Source organism: Pectinophora gossypiella, chromosome 5 (assembly GCF_024362695.1).
Source record: "Pectinophora gossypiella chromosome 5, ilPecGoss1.1, whole genome shotgun sequence".
NCBI classification, from domain to species: Eukaryota; Metazoa; Arthropoda; class Insecta; order Lepidoptera; family Gelechiidae; genus Pectinophora; species Pectinophora gossypiella.
In genome coordinates this window covers 2,666,436-2,683,452 of record NC_065408.1, presented here as the reverse complement: position 1 = coordinate 2,683,452, position 17,017 = coordinate 2,666,436, and the positions used below count along the sequence as shown (strand labels likewise).

General features: G+C 39.4%; 1 protein-coding gene across 1 annotated transcript; it reads right to left on the bottom strand.

Moving 5' to 3' along the window:
- Positions 1–4,452: 4,452 nt before the first annotated feature.
- On the bottom strand, positions 4,453–16,893 carry LOC126366602 (proton-coupled folate transporter-like). The gene is made up of 7 exons (XM_050009769.1): positions 15,824–16,893; positions 14,794–14,953; positions 11,762–11,863; positions 9,359–9,496; positions 8,669–8,752; positions 7,787–7,943; positions 4,453–7,049 (listed from the first exon to the last, which is right to left on the bottom strand). Exons 1-7 carry the CDS (start codon positions 16,634–16,636, stop codon positions 6,941–6,943), a joined length of 1,563 nt encoding a protein of 520 aa, XP_049865726.1. The 5' UTR covers positions 16,637–16,893; the 3' UTR covers positions 4,453–6,940.
- Between the last annotated feature and the right edge of the window lie 124 nt (positions 16,894–17,017).

The window sequence follows — 17,017 nt, the reverse complement described above, 5'->3', positions numbered from 1 at the left end:
TTGTTCAATTTCCAAGTTCGACTGGCATATTTTATGGTTCTGAAGCTTTATTTCTCTTACATCATCAACAAGTTTGAGAAGCACCTCATCGTTTCTTGAAAGTAATGATGTCATCATCTCCTTCATTTCATGTTTAAAAGAATCGAAATCACTTTGTGGAGAGCAATCCGAACGAGAAATAGGTCTGAAGGTGCCCAGTTGGGTCAGTCTGAGTGAGAGAATTATATTTCAAAGAATGAATCGACCTTTCCGGATAGCGATAAACGCTGAATGAAGGAAATCGTCGTCGTCCACGCCTGTGTGGCCGGTATCGGGGCCTGAAGTATAACAACCTAGCCGACATGTCTGGAAATAATACTTACTTATCTAGATAAGTGACGTGGCCACGACGAGACAATAGACGAATGACAAGTGTGTCAGACGCAGGCGTGGCAGACCGAGGTGGAGATGGCGCGACGACTTGGATGCTTTCCTGAAAGGCTGGCCGGAGGAAACACTGGAGAGAGAGTCCTGAAAGAAGGAGAAGAAGAAGAGAGAAGAAATGGAGGGAGGCCTTTGCCCAGCAGTGGGAAATTTTATTGAGCAAAGTTTATTTCTCTTCACTCTCAACTACTTTGAAACAAAGCAGTTTTCTATACCTATATGTAATATATACATATAAACAAAGTCTTCAGAAGCTTCAGGTCGTGAAAGGGCATTAATTACGCCCATAGACAAGTTTTTACGGCGCAGTCCGAGTCCCTTCGAAAGAAGTAGTAAATTACAGTCCAATAAATTCATGTTACGGCCGACTGTAACAAGGTACATGCGAAAGTTTTACACGCTGGCTGGAAACAAACTTTTATTGACAAAACGGAAAAAAGAAACAAACGTGAAAGTTGTGGATTTTTGAAACCATTTCTTTTAAATGAAAACGGAAAGATTTAATCGCCCCTAGTGGGTCGATAGCGATAAGCGCTGAATGAGGGAAATCGTCGACTACGCCGGCATTTTATATCCGCCTAAAAGGAAAGGGACGGATGATTGACAACTGTTAATTTTAAAATGAATGAAAATCGCGGATGAATTAAATAGGCATCTATTGATGCACTGATATGCAACAGTTTCACGTGTGCTGTCAACTTAATACCGCCAGATTACTACCCACTATAAAATTTTGGGAGGATTTTTTCAATTTCAGCCTAAAACAGACGTGGGTTCCATAAATGTTATGCCTGTCGATTAGCCGTCTCTTTCCTTTTCAGCGGATAAGAAAATGGCAGGTATAACTTCAAATAAAATTAGATAGTGTGTACTGGAATCAGCACCAATATAGAAAGAACGCGATACACTCAGACCTAGGACAAACATCTCTTACTTTAACAAGTATTTACCTTGCTGGCAATCGATATCAGCGGGCTTAGCACCGTAAGCGCGCGATTCTTTCTCGCCTCGACATACGTCACCCGTCACTCTCTCACAGTACTCCACAGAAAGAGACAGACGATCTCTGTCGCGGCGAGAAAGAGTCGCGTGCTTACGGTGCTAGGCCCGCTGGTCACTGTGTACAGTAGGTAACTGAGAACAAACGTGTTCTGTCTACGCGTCGAACTATGGGGCTTGATAAACATCAAGCCTTTGAAAACTTACAAACGTAAGTAGCAATACAATTTTCTTCTTCTGTCTGGTGAGGTGGATTACCAACCTCATCAACCCTGGTGCCAGGGTTATTATTGCGCCGCCGTAGGCCTGACATGGCTAATGTAACAACTTCATACCTCCATCGGTGAGTAGTAACCGGGACCAACAGCTTAACGTGCCTTCCGAAGCACGGATCATCTTACTGTCGGACTATCAGGTGATCCGTCTGTGATGTCTTAACCAGGGTTCACAAAGTGATTCGTACCCGGGACCTCAATACAATGATGTAGGTAGATACTAAACCTTGATTTTGAAAATTGATAACCTATAGAACCTAGCCTTGATGTAGGTATCCGTCCCGTTCCTTTCCGACGGATAAGAGAATCTAATAAACGATTACGTTGTCCTACTTTGCAAATGTTGTGTGCACCTATAATTGGCTTATGTAACGGTCTAATTCCTGATGTAACTTTTATTTTATTTAATGTTTTATTATATAAGCTGTTGGTGTACCTTTTTTATAAATAAAATAAAATGACAGGTATAACTTAATAGAAAATAAAAATATAAGTTTAAAAACTAAAACCCGATTAGGGAAATGTCACGCTGTAAGAAAGTATGAAACGAGAAAATGTTTCTCCGAAATTCTTCCGAGTAGTAATGTTTAGGAGAGAACCGTGGCGGCTAACCTGTTCTAATAGTTGTTTACCACTGCATGCGGGTCGAGTCATCTGTGTGAAAATCGCGCTTAAGATTTATTTATTATACATCATCATCATCATATCATCCAAGCCGTGTCCGGCGACGGCGACTCCTAAATGTCTATCCCAGGTCGATGTTATGATAGGCTCTAATGTGGCTAGCAAAACCGAACTTCGATTTACCACACATATACTATTAAGCTATTGACATCGCGATAAATAATTTCATTCATTTATCGGTCACGCGGGGCCATGCCACAGCTAGTACTCCTTAAAGCGATACTTTGGAAGAGTCCTTCAACTGCGAAAGGCTTAAAGGCCAAAAAGCGAAGACAAATGGCACGCGTGGAACTGAGAGGGCTGCTCCGACGTCTGATTTGCCTAAATCTAAATAATGTGCGCATTACGTACAATTATACATTCTACATGTTTTGCTGACTCGGAATTAATACAACTCCCGAAGTTGTTGTTCAGTATTCTGGGATTAACGCGCGGAAGTGGTTTAGGGAAATGAAATGAAATGAAATTTATTGTAGTAAATGTGGTCACACATAGTGAAGGAGGTAAATATTATGGTTCAGCATATTCAGTCATATTCTAACATAGAATATGTAATTATTATATTATTAATCTAATCTTACTCTAAATTAACTAGTTATAATAATAATAATAAAACACTTTATTGCACACAAATTCACAAAACATTTACAGGATAAACTTATTCTAAGGTGGGCGAAGGTGGCTTTTTTGGCTAAGAGCGATCTCTTCCAGACAACCTTCGGCAAAGGATATGGCAAATTTGTACAGCTGCAGTGTAGTTACATTTAAATTAAAGACCGTGTAAAGCTCATCTCATATGGATTAGTATGAAATTGAAATATATAGCATTACGCCTGTATCCCCGAAGGAGTAGGCAGAGGTATAGCGTAATATAGGTAGGTTATAATAATGTATATCATAATGTATATTATACACCCACTCCTCGCCAGCTGTGTTTAAGTCCCATGTAATAGGGGCCGAGTCTATTGCCATTAACCGGTCATAAATTGTAGAGACCACGTGATATGAAATATCTATGTTCCAAACATGAATTCCAGCTCATAAAGTCGAATTCAGTGGTTTAGACCCCGAGTCGGGATTCGAACCCGTAACACTGCGACGTAAGTCCCACGTTCTCAGAACTGGGCTATCAGGGTTCTTTTAACTTGAGTACGAAATTTAAAGTAACAAAAGTAGCTTTACATGTTGCGAAGCTGGACGTTGACAAATAAAATATTTATAATATCTACTTATAAAATGGTACCTACACAAAAACTTTTTCAATTATTGAATAAATAATACTTAAAAATCGCTGCTTCAAATAACTGAGTAAATAATTATTATTTTAAATACAATATCCACGTGGTCTGGGTCATTGGATACATTATAAAATTCAGGTCCAAAATAAAAAATTAAGTTTAAAAACTCTAACCCGACTACGAAGACACAGAAAAGGTAGGAAACCTTTTATCGGACCATCGGCTAATCAAGACGCTTCTAGTGACACCTCATTTGTTATATTCTGACAGGTGTTTTAAGCTTTAAACAGACGTGCATACACACATGCAAACATAGATAGCGGTCTAACACATAACACTTTTGCTTCGCCACAGTCGAGTAATTATCAAAAATTTAACCTCATTTTCGACGTAACATAAGCGTACGACTATGTCCCAGTGGGGTACTCGTAGTTAGAGGTACATTCATCACTATTTCTTCTTTCCTCATATTTCATTCTCACTTATTTACGATTTTTGATTACGACGTTTGATCACGTTTATTCATGACGTCACCGTTTTTCAATCTTATAATATTTGTTCTGCTGAATAGGTTTTGGGGTTCCGTAGTCAATATTCAAAACCTAAGACTATTTTCTTTATACTTACTGTATTACAAAGGGCGCTCCTTTATCGCGGAAATGAATGGGCTGCCGGGTCCGCATGACAACCACGCGCGCGCGGCGCGAATTATATTGAGCGCTTCGACCTATAAACGTCAAACGGCTATCGGTCGAAGGCCTCGATATAATTCGCGCCACGCGCGGCGCTGTTACCGTGCAGAGCCTACTGGAGAGGATGAATAAAATAATAAACTTGGGAACCTTCAATTTTATCTTAACCCTCTAAAAATATCACAATTACAATTTTAACTTATTAATATGACAAATTCTTAACATACTCCATTAGTAAAGTGACGAACAATAACAAAATATTAACTAAGTTACTAAGTATTTACAGTTACACGCTCTATACTAAATCACTAAAATACTAAAATAGATTGCTGGCTTTTACCTGCGATTATGTCGTTGTGGAAAATGTTTCACTTCCATGGCAGTGGTTTGCAACCTTTTATTGCCCAGGGACCACTATGATTTAATATTTATTTACAGGAAACATAACGTTCCAAATCTCACTTCAACCTAAAAAACATCTTTAAGCGGATCATTAATTGGGAGTAATTGTCAAATACATACAATAATTTGTAGGGATAGAATTTCTAAAAAACCTCTTCTTAGTGCTTGTTTAATTATTTAAATAGTTCAAAAATGCTATAATATTCTACGGGTCCACGTTTGTGTATTCAACGCTGATACGTGACGTATCTATGGATGAGTGACGAATTGACGATCACCATATCCAGTCTTTTATGAAGACTCAATTCGTGACACACACACAACACACCTCTGTCCTCCCCCTCTTTTTCAAAATTCCAAACGTTGCCAGATCGGGACAAAGGACCAAATATTAATATGCGTAGGTACAATTCTCTTTATTACAATTCTCTTTATTGCCAGAAATTGCTGTAAGCAGCAAGTACTCACAGATTTACAAATAAAGACAGAATTAAGTGACAAAAACGTTTTTAAGAATAGCTTCTATCACGGGCCTTGAGCGTGGAGACCGAATCCAGAATTTCCGTAACGAATATAAACTAACACCCCCCACTTCGACCGGCACAGCGGTGATACTTTTTAGTTTTGCCATCTATCGATGAATACCAGAACTTTTAATGACTTTTTTGAAATATCATGCTTGTCTCTTTAGTTCAGCAACTCGCCTGTAGGTGGCATTGGTTGTATCGGCGTTAAATATTAAATATTTTGAAAATGAATAATCCACAACAAAATATAATATATTAGGACCACCATTAACGCGGTATTTAGGTAAAATGTATATTAAATTCTATAATACACCTCTACCTGCAGACGTCTTCGTGGCTACATGGCGTGATGGTATTTTTTTTTGTTATGTAGTCCATTATTTTAGAGATAATATTTGCGGCCGTAGTTTACTTGAAGTCCTAAGTTTCAAAATACCCAGCTAAGAAAATGGAATTAATGCGATTTGCAAGTTTGCTGTTTTTGATCTATACTTGAGTGGTGATAGGGGTGCAATCGCACCAACTGTGCTGAACTGCTTGTCACCCCAACTTTGCAGCTGATTTGCAATTCAAATGCATTTTACCACTTATCTCCTTAGGTCCAATTGTTCGCGTATTTTCTTACTATTATACGCGTAGGAGTGTATAAATCAAGTATAACCCTCATTTGGCGTTTGTAGTTATAGTCCTGGGGGGTTAAAAAGCAATTCATCTAAAAAAGCAATAATGCAATTTGACATTTGCGCATATAAAAGTAAGTGTGCAATGCACACAAATGTCAAATAGCAATATTGCTTTTTTACATGAATTGCTTCATTGTGGCCCTTTTAACCCCCCTGATTTTCCAAAAAGTAAGATGATTACTTTTAACGAAATGCACGTTAAGCCGTTGGTCCCGGTTACTACTTACTGATGTGAGTACGTAGCCGTTACATGAATCACGTCAGGGGCCTTTGGCGGCCCAATAATAACCCTGACACCAGGGTTGATGAGGTTAGTCATCCACCTCACAACCCACACAACAGCAGAGAAGAAGAAGTTATATGATTCGTGGAGATGAGAAAACAACAGATGGAATAGGCGGTTATGGAATGGTGGCCATGGGATGGTGTATACGGTATCGAGGCAGAACCCCAGCCCGATGCTCGGAGGACTTTTGGAGGTATACCAGAAAGCAGAGGATGAGACTTGCACAGTGAGAGGGAGAAGGTCTATACCCAGCAGTGGGTGACTACATTGTACGTAGTAGTAGTTATAGGGATCTATCGCCTTTATTCTTCTACAAAAATGGTGAACCGGGAAGAAAGTCGAAGAACCGGGAAGAGATTCGAAAAGTTGCTCAACGAAAACTAACTCCAATGTGGATGCACATCCACGTCGCCGTTTGCGTCTGCCGCAGATTTGAGTAGGTAGAGTACAGTCATGAGCAATATAATGTACCCACTGTAAGACTCTGTCGCACTAACATATTTGACATTTAGTGACACTTATAGTTCAATTTGTCAAAAAAGTTAATTCGACATGGTACCAAAGTGTATACATATACATATTAATGCTCGTGACCGTACACATCAGTTCATATCAGTTTTTTTTTTCGACGCACGCCTCTCCTCAAATCTCCTCGAACGCGAGCATACAAACTTGAACATAACAAATTATTCCTGGTTCGTCTCCGAGTGTCGCATCTGTGTGCTTCAAACTTAAGAGTTGAGTTGCGCCCCAGGTGGATTGGGAGTTGCTAGTGAGGGTGTGATGGGCACCTCCAATCGCTGCTCCTTCTTGTCTTTCTGGTGCTGGTTGTAGAACCAACTGTAAACCAAGTTTAAATAGGTTTTAATAAGACAATAACGGTCTGCGCGGTCCAGTGGTTAAGCAATTGGCTCCCGATCCCGAGGTCCCGGGTTCGAATTCCCGTCTTAAGCAAACTAGGACATTGCAAGCTGATCATCCGATTCTCCAAAAGAAAGATGACCCATGCTTCGCAGTCGGTCCCGGCTACTACTTACTTTAAGTATGTAGTCGTTACATGAGCCATATCAGAGGCCTTTAAAACTCTAACACCAGGGCTGATGAGGCCAGTCTTTGATATCACAACCCACACAAGAGAAGAAGAATAACTATTTGCTTCGATCCTGACATACTTCTCTTGCTTTCACATTTCACGCCAGTTCAGAGTAGAACGTAATAAACCTTTTTAAAGACATTCCCACTTTGGTCATTTGGTAATTTTGACCATAAATAACAGCTCACGAGTATATCTTAATGGGGTAGTCAGAGGTACATCCATCGCAAGATGAACTAAGTACTTAAAACTCATAGGTGATGAGCTGTATCGCCATCTGGGGGGTTAAAACGGCCACATCGAAGCAACTCATCTATCTAATAAAGCAATATTTGACAGTTATTTGCATTGCGCACTTACTTTTATATGCGCAAATGTCAAATTGGAATATTGCTTTTTTAGATGAATAGATGAATTGCTTCGATGTGGCCATGTTACACCCCCCCTCCCCTCTCTTGAAATCGTCAACCATAAATTTACTTACACGAATATCCCCAAGCAGGGTAGCGTGGCGAGGACGCTCAGCAGGAAGGCGGCTCCCGGTAACACATGCAGCGACGCGATGTAGACTCGGGAGTAGAGCGGCGCGAAGACCAGAGGCATCACCGTCTCAGCCAAGCCGAATAACGAGTACACTTTACCTATAACATACACAAGTGTCCTATGTTCTTAATAGCCATTAGGAGCCAATAGGATTCCCGGTGGGGACATATCACAATAATTACATTGTTACTGCTGCCAGATATGTCACCAGAAATCAGAATCTTTATTCAACGTAATTATCACAGAAAACTTGTTAAAGGTCAATTTAACATTTTTGAAGCTACGTCATTTCACAGTGTTATGGCTGAGGAGAAGAAATGATAAGAAACTGCAACAGCAACACATCTTTTATACAATGGCCCCGATTCCTGCAGAAACCTCCTAATTTTATTTTAAGATATACCTGTCATTTTCTTATCTGTCGAAAAGGAAAGGGACGGATGATTGTCAACAAGTTAATTTTAAAATGAATGAATAACCCGTGCGAATAAAATAGGCATCTCGCTGGTATGTAATACCTTTGTCGTGCTGTCTACTTAATTCTGTCGGGTTATTGGCCGATGTAAAAATTTAGACGGTTGTTTTAGATTTCAGCTTAAAATTTACGTGTATTCCATAATTTCTATGCCTGTAGATTACCCGTCCCTTTCTATTTCGACGGATAAGAAAATGACAGGTATAACTGAAAATAAAATTAGATGGCGTCCGCAGGAATTAGCACCATTGAATACCACTTAATATAAACTCCACTTAATATATCCTAAAACTGATGATTCCGGTCCTTAACAAACATTAGAATAAAAAAATAAAAAAATTAACATACCCAACTCCTGGTATGAGACTAACTTGGACGCGATAGACCGGAGAGCGATAGTCGTTGTTCCATTCAGTATTTCTACCAGTGGAGCTGTAGATGTATGGACAAAAAAATCAAAAACCATACAAATAAAATATGCACCTTACACAAACAGCGATTACAGACGAACGTAATCATGTACAGTCATGAGCAATATCATGTACCCACTTTAGGACCCTGTCGCACTATCATATTTGACATTTAATGAGACTTACGGTTTAATTTGTAAAAAATAATAATGTGACATGGTACCAAAGTGTATACATATTAATGCTCGTGACCGTACAGGGCGTACTCAACTAGGGAACGCAATCCCGATCTTGCGCAATCCCGATATCGCGGGATCTCGTCAAATTTTCCAGGATTAATCCCGAAGCATAATATGACGAGATCCCATTCGAGATTGACGGCACGTTAGGCCGTAGGTCCCGGTTACTACTTACTGATGTAATTATGTACTAAGTCGTTAAATGAGCCATGTCAGGAGCCTCTGGCGGCTGAATAATAACTCTGACACCAGTGTTGAGGTAATCTACCTCACAACCCACAAGATAGAAGAAGATCGCTGATAGTGTTGAGTATGAGGAGGTATTGGACGGAGTATTAGCGTAAATTAATAAAAAAATAAAAACAATTATAAAAGCGAAGTATACTAACAGAAGTAGACCTCGACGCTGTTCCTGGCAAAAGCGAGCACCAGCGCTCCACAGATCTTGCTGCTCGTAGACACCATGCCCAGAACTGAGTCGTCAACCTTCATCCTCTTACTGAACACGCTTATCGAAAATAATGTCCCTGGAAACAGTCAAAATCATAAATCTTTTGTTTTAATGTAGAAAATCGTATCTCATATAACGATCTATTTATATGCGGCAGCGTGGTACATGGCACAAAAAACTTCTCAACAACACATATTTTTATTCAATCCAACAACACATATTTTTATTAAATACAATTAATCATTTCATTACTTAAATTAAATTATTTTTTCTAAATATCATAAAAGACTTGAAGGTTGAGCACTTGTGCATAATATAGATATTTGCGCCAGTAATCTTAGTCGGATTCGGTTGCTAGTAACAAATTAGATACGCAACGAGGTGAGATATTCTTCATAGAACAAAATGTTCAAATAACTTTAGTCAGGAAAAGTAACCTTTATTCACAAACAAATAACCTATAACAGATGAGGAAAATGAATGAAATTTCATCATTATAAATTAAATTTAAAATAATTAAGCAACAAAGAATAACCCTCAGACCTTTTTATCCTAAAGGAAAATTACCAGGATAACAAACAAAGTCATTCAAACGTTTTTTTTTCCTATTACTTAGTAAATAATGAACATTCTAGAATGTTACAATTTTATAAATGAACGAGATTGAGTCACCGGAATAGTAACCCTTGCACCAGGGTTGATGGGGTTGGTAGGTATTCCACCTCACAACCCACACGACAGAAGAAGATCGGAATTTAACTACAATTTATCAAAATATTGACAGTATTATTTCGAATTCACCTCCAATAAATTCTAACCAGCATCAACGGACAACATTTTAGAGCATTTTCAGCTGTTGCCTGTCTGTTGCAGTTTACGTTTCTCTTTTGTCTATGATATTTCAAATTTAACCAATAGAAATTTAGCACAGTTCTTTTGTCTTTGTCTGGTGGTTTTCCGTTCGGAAACTTTCTTTGCTGAACAAAAGTAACACGAGAATAAAAAATATTTATTTCGATTTAGAAGCGATAGCCAATAATATAAAAACATACATTGGGATATGTATAATAGAAGCGTTTACCCCCGGGGGGTAAGTAAACACTTATTTAGGTTACAGCCGTTCGGCTTGTGTAAGGTGAAGCATGAAACCCTAAGTATAAAAATACTGTTCCCGGTAAGGTTCCCAGGAATGGCACATCACTCATTGGCACCATTAGGGAGGTGTAAGTCCTCCGTGGCCTCCGTGGTCTAGTGGTTAGAGTGTAAGGCTCACGACCGAGGAGGTCCGAGTACGATTCCCGATGGGGACATTGTCGAAATCACTTTCTAAGACTGTTTGTTTGGCAAGCACTTTGCAGGCTTGAAAAATTAAGACGATTCCGTCTAATTGTATAAATAATTTTGTTTTTTTTTAAAATATAAAATGCATCGAATAAGACCCTGTACTGCAAGGAACTTTATTTCGTTTATGTTACAAACATCAGTAATTCTAGGTTCTTACGAACTTCTACGAAAAGCGTACAAAGCAGTCAGAAGACGGGCTACGTCTTTGTAATGTTTTCCTGAAACTTTGAACTGTTACTTATATTATCATACGAGACAAAACAAATATACTTTATTGCACCAAAATATAAAGAAATATAATAATATTATCTTAGTGTTGCTAGCACAAAAAAGTACAAAAACAGTATTCTTCTCTCGTGTAGGTTACGAGATCAATGACCGACCAAATTCGAATTTCAAATTTATTAATTCAAATTCAAAAATATAAATTTATTCAGTAGGTAACATAGTTACACTTTGAATTGCCTTTCCCGCGCTTATCACTGTCGACCCATTAGGACCCATTGGGGTCGATTCATTCTTTCAAATATTCTTCTGTATTTTCTTCAAACGTGATACTGGCAGAATTGTGACCACACATAAGCCATTCATCAAGAATTGAATCAAATATTCTTCCTGTCAGACGACGCCCTGAGCCGAGGATCGCGACCAACTGGGCACCCTCAGGCCTGTTGTCTTAAATTTTGTACCGGGTGAGAGCCCTCAGCACTCCCCATTTGTCCGGCCAAGTAGTTAATGCCATCTGCGGCAAATCTACAATAAGTCTCGTCAAAAAAAATGAATTGTCATTTTTACATAACGAACGTCTCATCCGCCTAAAACTACTTAAAAATAGGTATACATATTTTTAACCGACTTCAAAAAAGGAAGAGGTTCTCAATTGGACCGATTTTGATAATTCTTTTTTCTTGTTTCATACTTTTTAACGAGTGATTTTTCGGTAGTCGGGTTTTACTTTTTAAACTTATATTTTTTCTATTTAACATTAGTTACTTACCGAGAGAATGCGTAACGAGCGCATACGTCGAATATATACTGTACTTCACTTCATCCCAGTTGAAACGATAACGGGTGAATATGTACATTATGCTCAGCTCACCTGAAATTATACATTATTATCAAGGCCAATAATTCTTATCGCTATCAGCGCACTAGGGACGATTCATCATCATCACCCCATTAACGTCCCCACTGCTGGGGCACGGGCCTTCCCTCTGGATAGATAGGAAGATCGGGCCTTAAACCATCACGCGGGCCCAGTGCGGATTAATGATTATTAACGACTGCTAATGCAGCCGGGACCAACGGCTTAACGTGCCTTCCGAAGCACGGAGGACCTCGAGATTAAAACTTTTTTTTGTGGTCACCCATCCTATGACCGGCCTTTGCGAAAGTTGCTTAACTTCAACAATCGCAGACCGAGCGCGTTTATCGCTGCGCCACCGAGCTCCTCCGAGCTAGGGACGATTAATTGAACTTTATTGTAGTGACAGATCATTTAACCAATGTTTACTGAATGATCGCCTTGATATCATGAGTACATCACAACACCGCACAAGCAGGGTGGTTTTTTTGACCTGGTAATTGTTAATATGGATTGATACATAAGTACACATACATACATAAACTCATGCCAATTTCCCACCGGGGTAAGCAGAGACTATAGAATTCCATTTGCTTCGATCCTGACACACTTCTCTTGCTTCCTCCACATTCATCAATCGCTTCATACACGCACGCCGGATCAGAGTAGATCGTATTAAACCTTTTCTAAGGACATCTCCAATTTGGTCAATGTAAGTCCATCTCGGTCTTCCTCTGCCAGCCCTACCATCAACTTTCGCTTTACATACCGCTTTTGCAATTCTATTATCCTTCATTCGCTCTACGTGTCCAAACCAACCTAACATTCCCTTCTCAATCTTAGTCACTATATCGTCTTTTACACCACATCTCCGTCTTATCACACTATGGATTGATTCTTTTAAATATAACCCTCTCAGAAGACGCCTTGGCCCTTAGTTTGCGCCCAACTGGGCACCTAAACCTAAGCGAATAAAAAATATAGTAGGCGTACTGGGTACGCAGTAACAACCGACGACTTTGTAACATGGTGGTCTATTATCCACTCGCCTATTTTTTGTTACTACAGTTGCATATGTTACTATTGCCATGGAAGGATAGTACTACGTATGCTATTGCTTATAAGATATAGGCAGTACTGTATAAAGATTTCACATAAACTGATATAACGATCCACCGGGTGAGAGCCCTCACCGCTCCCCATTTGTCCGGCGTAGTTAAATCTACAATAATTCCCTTTAAAAAATAATAAAAAAATAAACTCGACCTCCAGTCCCAATGAGATTTATTCTTCCTTTTTAATTGACGGGTGTTATATTAGTGTGGCGCACGAGATAAAGTCTCACTGACTTTAGTCTGATTAGGTACATAATAAAAGCCCTGGTTTAGAGTTTAATAGCTACTCGATCGCCGACCGATCTTATTAGTTATCATTTTTTTTATTCAATTTATTTCTGCAAAGTCGCCGTAATTACGCCACGGCCTCTCAACATCAAATATTGGTTTTAAAAATCGCTTTAAAATAAAACGCGATTTAAGCTAATTGGTGCTTAAATTATTTTAGAAAGTCTAAAAAACAACCGCAGCTAGTCCCCGTTTTGCCCAGCTACATCTAACTGCTTATATGGATGGACTATGTCTGAAAAAGTGGCTTTGTTGTCTTCTGTAAGCTTGGAGCCTTATCGACCTCGAAGCGATAAATAGCCGTATCTCTATTAGCCATATTATCTTCATTTGATCTCTAGTAATGACCTCAACTCGATTTTACAATGACAATCATTCACGTATATTCAGAATGTGCAGTTTATATCAATGAAACGAAAGAGATAAAGTCACTGACCTAGTATTCAAACGGTTTATGTATCATTTTAGAAAAACCTATGACATCGTAACGATAATTTTGAGGGATAATTCAGACCATAATTCTCAAAAGTCTGGCACTAAAAGTAATTAGAAAAACACTAAGTATAAGAATAATTTTAAAATCAATATTAATCGAATAGCAATATTGCTATTGCTTTTCAAATTAATCGGCCCTTGATAGACAAGAATGGAGAATGCTACAGTGACAAGAGCGTGGCTCTTAAATTAATGATGATGGATGTATTTTATCGAATAACTACTTGACACGTAGCACTTATATACCATTAACGCAGTTGTGATTGTGTACACATACTTACAAGTCTTTATGATAAGCCTCGTTTGATTATAGACGGCGATATGGCTCACCCAATATCAGCAGAATGATCGGTGAGGTGCGGGGTATTTCGTTCATCTTGTGATGGATGTCAGTCTGAATATATTCGTCAGCTTATGTTATGTAGAATGGAACTCGTCACGTGGAGTGTGAATTTACATGAATATAAAGTACCAAATCCAGTGCGAGTTACATGCCAGTACGGGCGAACCATTCCGTAGAACACCGGCGCAGACACCGTCCACTAACGTCAGTCAGCATTAAGTAATTGATCCTCATCGCTGGTGAATTTTGATGAATGAAAACTGACAGAATCTGCAGACGGGGAAGGCTAAGTGGCATTTCCATGTATCGCGGCCATAGATGTTGATGACTGGATATGTGCGGTATACAGGGTGTTAGTGACATCGTAACGAAAACTTTGAGGGATGATTCAGACCATGATTCTGAGTTGATATCAAGTGGATTTTTTTTAAATTATTTTCCATTCCATACTTTTGTCTCGGAAAATTCCACTTGATATCAACTCAGAATCATGGTTTGAATCATCCCTTAAAGTTTTCGGTACGATGTCACTAACACCCCCGTATAGACCAATATGGTAATCCACCTCACAACCCACACGATAGAAGAAGTAGAAAAGTACAGAATCGAATGACAATCTGAGTCGCGGCAAGACAGTGTTGCCATAATAATAATAGGATTCGTTCAGAAACAAATAAAATGCGATACAAGTAGACAGCACTTACCCCACATAGGTCCGAAGGTCAGACACACAACTGATAGTATGAGGCATATCCGTAATCTTCTGTTCTTGGGTCCCTTCTTAAAGGCAATTTCCATCGTCTGTTTAAGACTTTTGAAATCGAAAAATTCTATGAAGAATCCTGCACAACCCGTTCTTTTTACCTGTTAAACAATTAAGTATAAGAAAGAAAAGCGATAAATGGCTTATTATTTATAAAAGGCCACAGGCTCCGTGGTCAAGTTGCTAGAGCGTTAGGCTCACGATCTGGAGGTCCGGATTCGATTCCCGATGGGGACTTTGTCGAAATCACTTTGTGAGACTGTCCTTTGTTTGGTAAGGACTTGCAGGCTTGAATCACCTGATTGTCCGAAAAAGTAGGATGATTCCATGTTTCGAAGGGCACCGGCTCTTATCCGTAAAAACACCTCCACCAACCCGCAGTGGAGCAGCGTGGTGGAGTATACTCCATACCCCCTCCTGGTGATTGAGAGAAGGTCTGTACCCAGTGGGACGGACATAGGCTGTTTATGTTTCATTATTCCAAGACCATACAAACACAATAAAAAAAACATCGGACTCAAACTTAAACAAATTGACAATTAAAAAGTATAGAATACTTACGAGTAAATGTTAAATTGAAAACAAGGAAAATTACTTTGAAAATTACGTACTACTTCATTATGCTTACTTAGAATGAAGGAAAACATCGGAGAAAACCCTACTGAAAAAGAAGTGTTAGATGAATTGCTATAATGTGGCCTTTTAGGCCTTAGGCACAGACCTCCGCTCATGGGTCGGAAAGGGTACGAAGCATACTATCAAGCTGCTTCAGTGCGAGGCATGACGAAATACGTTATTCAATTCGTAAGTAGACTTTACCGGGAATTGAAACCGGGCCTCGGTTGTATGGTTTAGTATCCAGAGATCAATAAACAAGCCAGTGCCTTATGTTGAAACCTTACCAAAATCTATAGTTTTCTGTCTAAATAATAAAATAATCCAAATTAAATAATACTTAGTTACATACAAACCTTGTCTTTATTCTCAAGCCACGTGTGATCATCAATAGTGAACAAAACATAACACAGATTAACAACCTGAAGAGATCCCGCGATAGAAAACACACCATAATAACCCAAATATTTCAACAGGACGCCACTTAACCCCATCCCGATTGGAAACCCGACTGTCATGCACAAACTCAAAATACCTAAACGGAACGTCCTTGTTTCCCTAGATGTTATATCTCCCAAATAACTAAATGTTCCCAGAAACATGGTGTACCAGCCCCCTGTCAGCGCTGGCGATACCACCTCCATAAACACTGTCCACTCCACCGAGACTTCGTAGAAAAAGTACGTGTTTATCATGTTTAAAATGCACGTTGAGACTTCCCCGAGGATGGGCATTAGCATGCAAATCTTGCGGCGACCCGTCTTATCACTCCAGGCACCCATAAACAGCATCAGTATCGTCGGTACCGCCGTCTGTATCACACTTTTCCACGCCTGCACGGACGCTATCAATTTCTGCACCTCATCCTCTTCAAACGTATGGTTTGCTCTCTTCCTGCGCAACAGATCCGTACACACACTGTCCTCGAACCGCAAGTTGACCCGACAAGCTTTGTCCAAGTTCAAGTTGAGGGTTGCTAACATCGCCAAAACACTTGGCATCACAAATAACGCTAGCACCGGCTCAACCGTTATATTTGAACGCATATATTTAAGTTTCTCTACCAACGTCATATTCTCCACGTCAATTTTGACCTCCCTTTTCAGGGGCAAGACTTCTGTTGTCTCTCCGTTTGCCATCTTTGCGTCTATTTTCTCCGACTGGTCCATTTGTAAAGTCTTTCTTCTTTGGTTGAGAGCAAATATTGTTAGATTAATGTTTTATAGGTCACCTCAGAGTCATTGTTAGGTTTTCAATAGCGAGTCCTTTGGTCCGTCACATTGTGGTGAGTGGTCGCGACAAATACGCGGTGTAATATTGAATGACACGGAGCTACGGTGGGTCGCAGCCAGCGCTCTATTGTTCGGCTTTATGTAAGCAAACACTCTTATGTTGCCATATCAGTCCTTAATGCGTCTACAAACACGCTCCGAGGAATCGAAAATAAACACATCGCGACCGATATTAAATTCAAACAACTCGAATGCTATGGGATCATCCCGCGAAGCGAAATTGTTGTTACAACATCCGACTGTTTTTTTCACATTCAA

What these genes read in the sequence shown, in the direction of transcription:
- LOC126366602 (XM_050009769.1), bottom strand. Translation starts at nt 16,636, where the DNA reads ATGGACCAGTCGGAGAAAATAGACGCAAAGATGGCAAACGGAGAGACA. An exon ending in AGTCTCATACCAGGAGTTGG is followed by an intron (nt 7,944 to 8,668) that starts GTATGTTAATTT and finishes TGTATGTTATAG; the next exon opens with GTAAAGTGTACTCGTTATTC. An exon ending in CCCTGCTTGGGGATATTCGT is followed by an intron (nt 7,050 to 7,786) that starts GTAAGTAAATTT and finishes CTTGGTTTACAG; the next exon opens with TTGGTTCTACAACCAGCACC.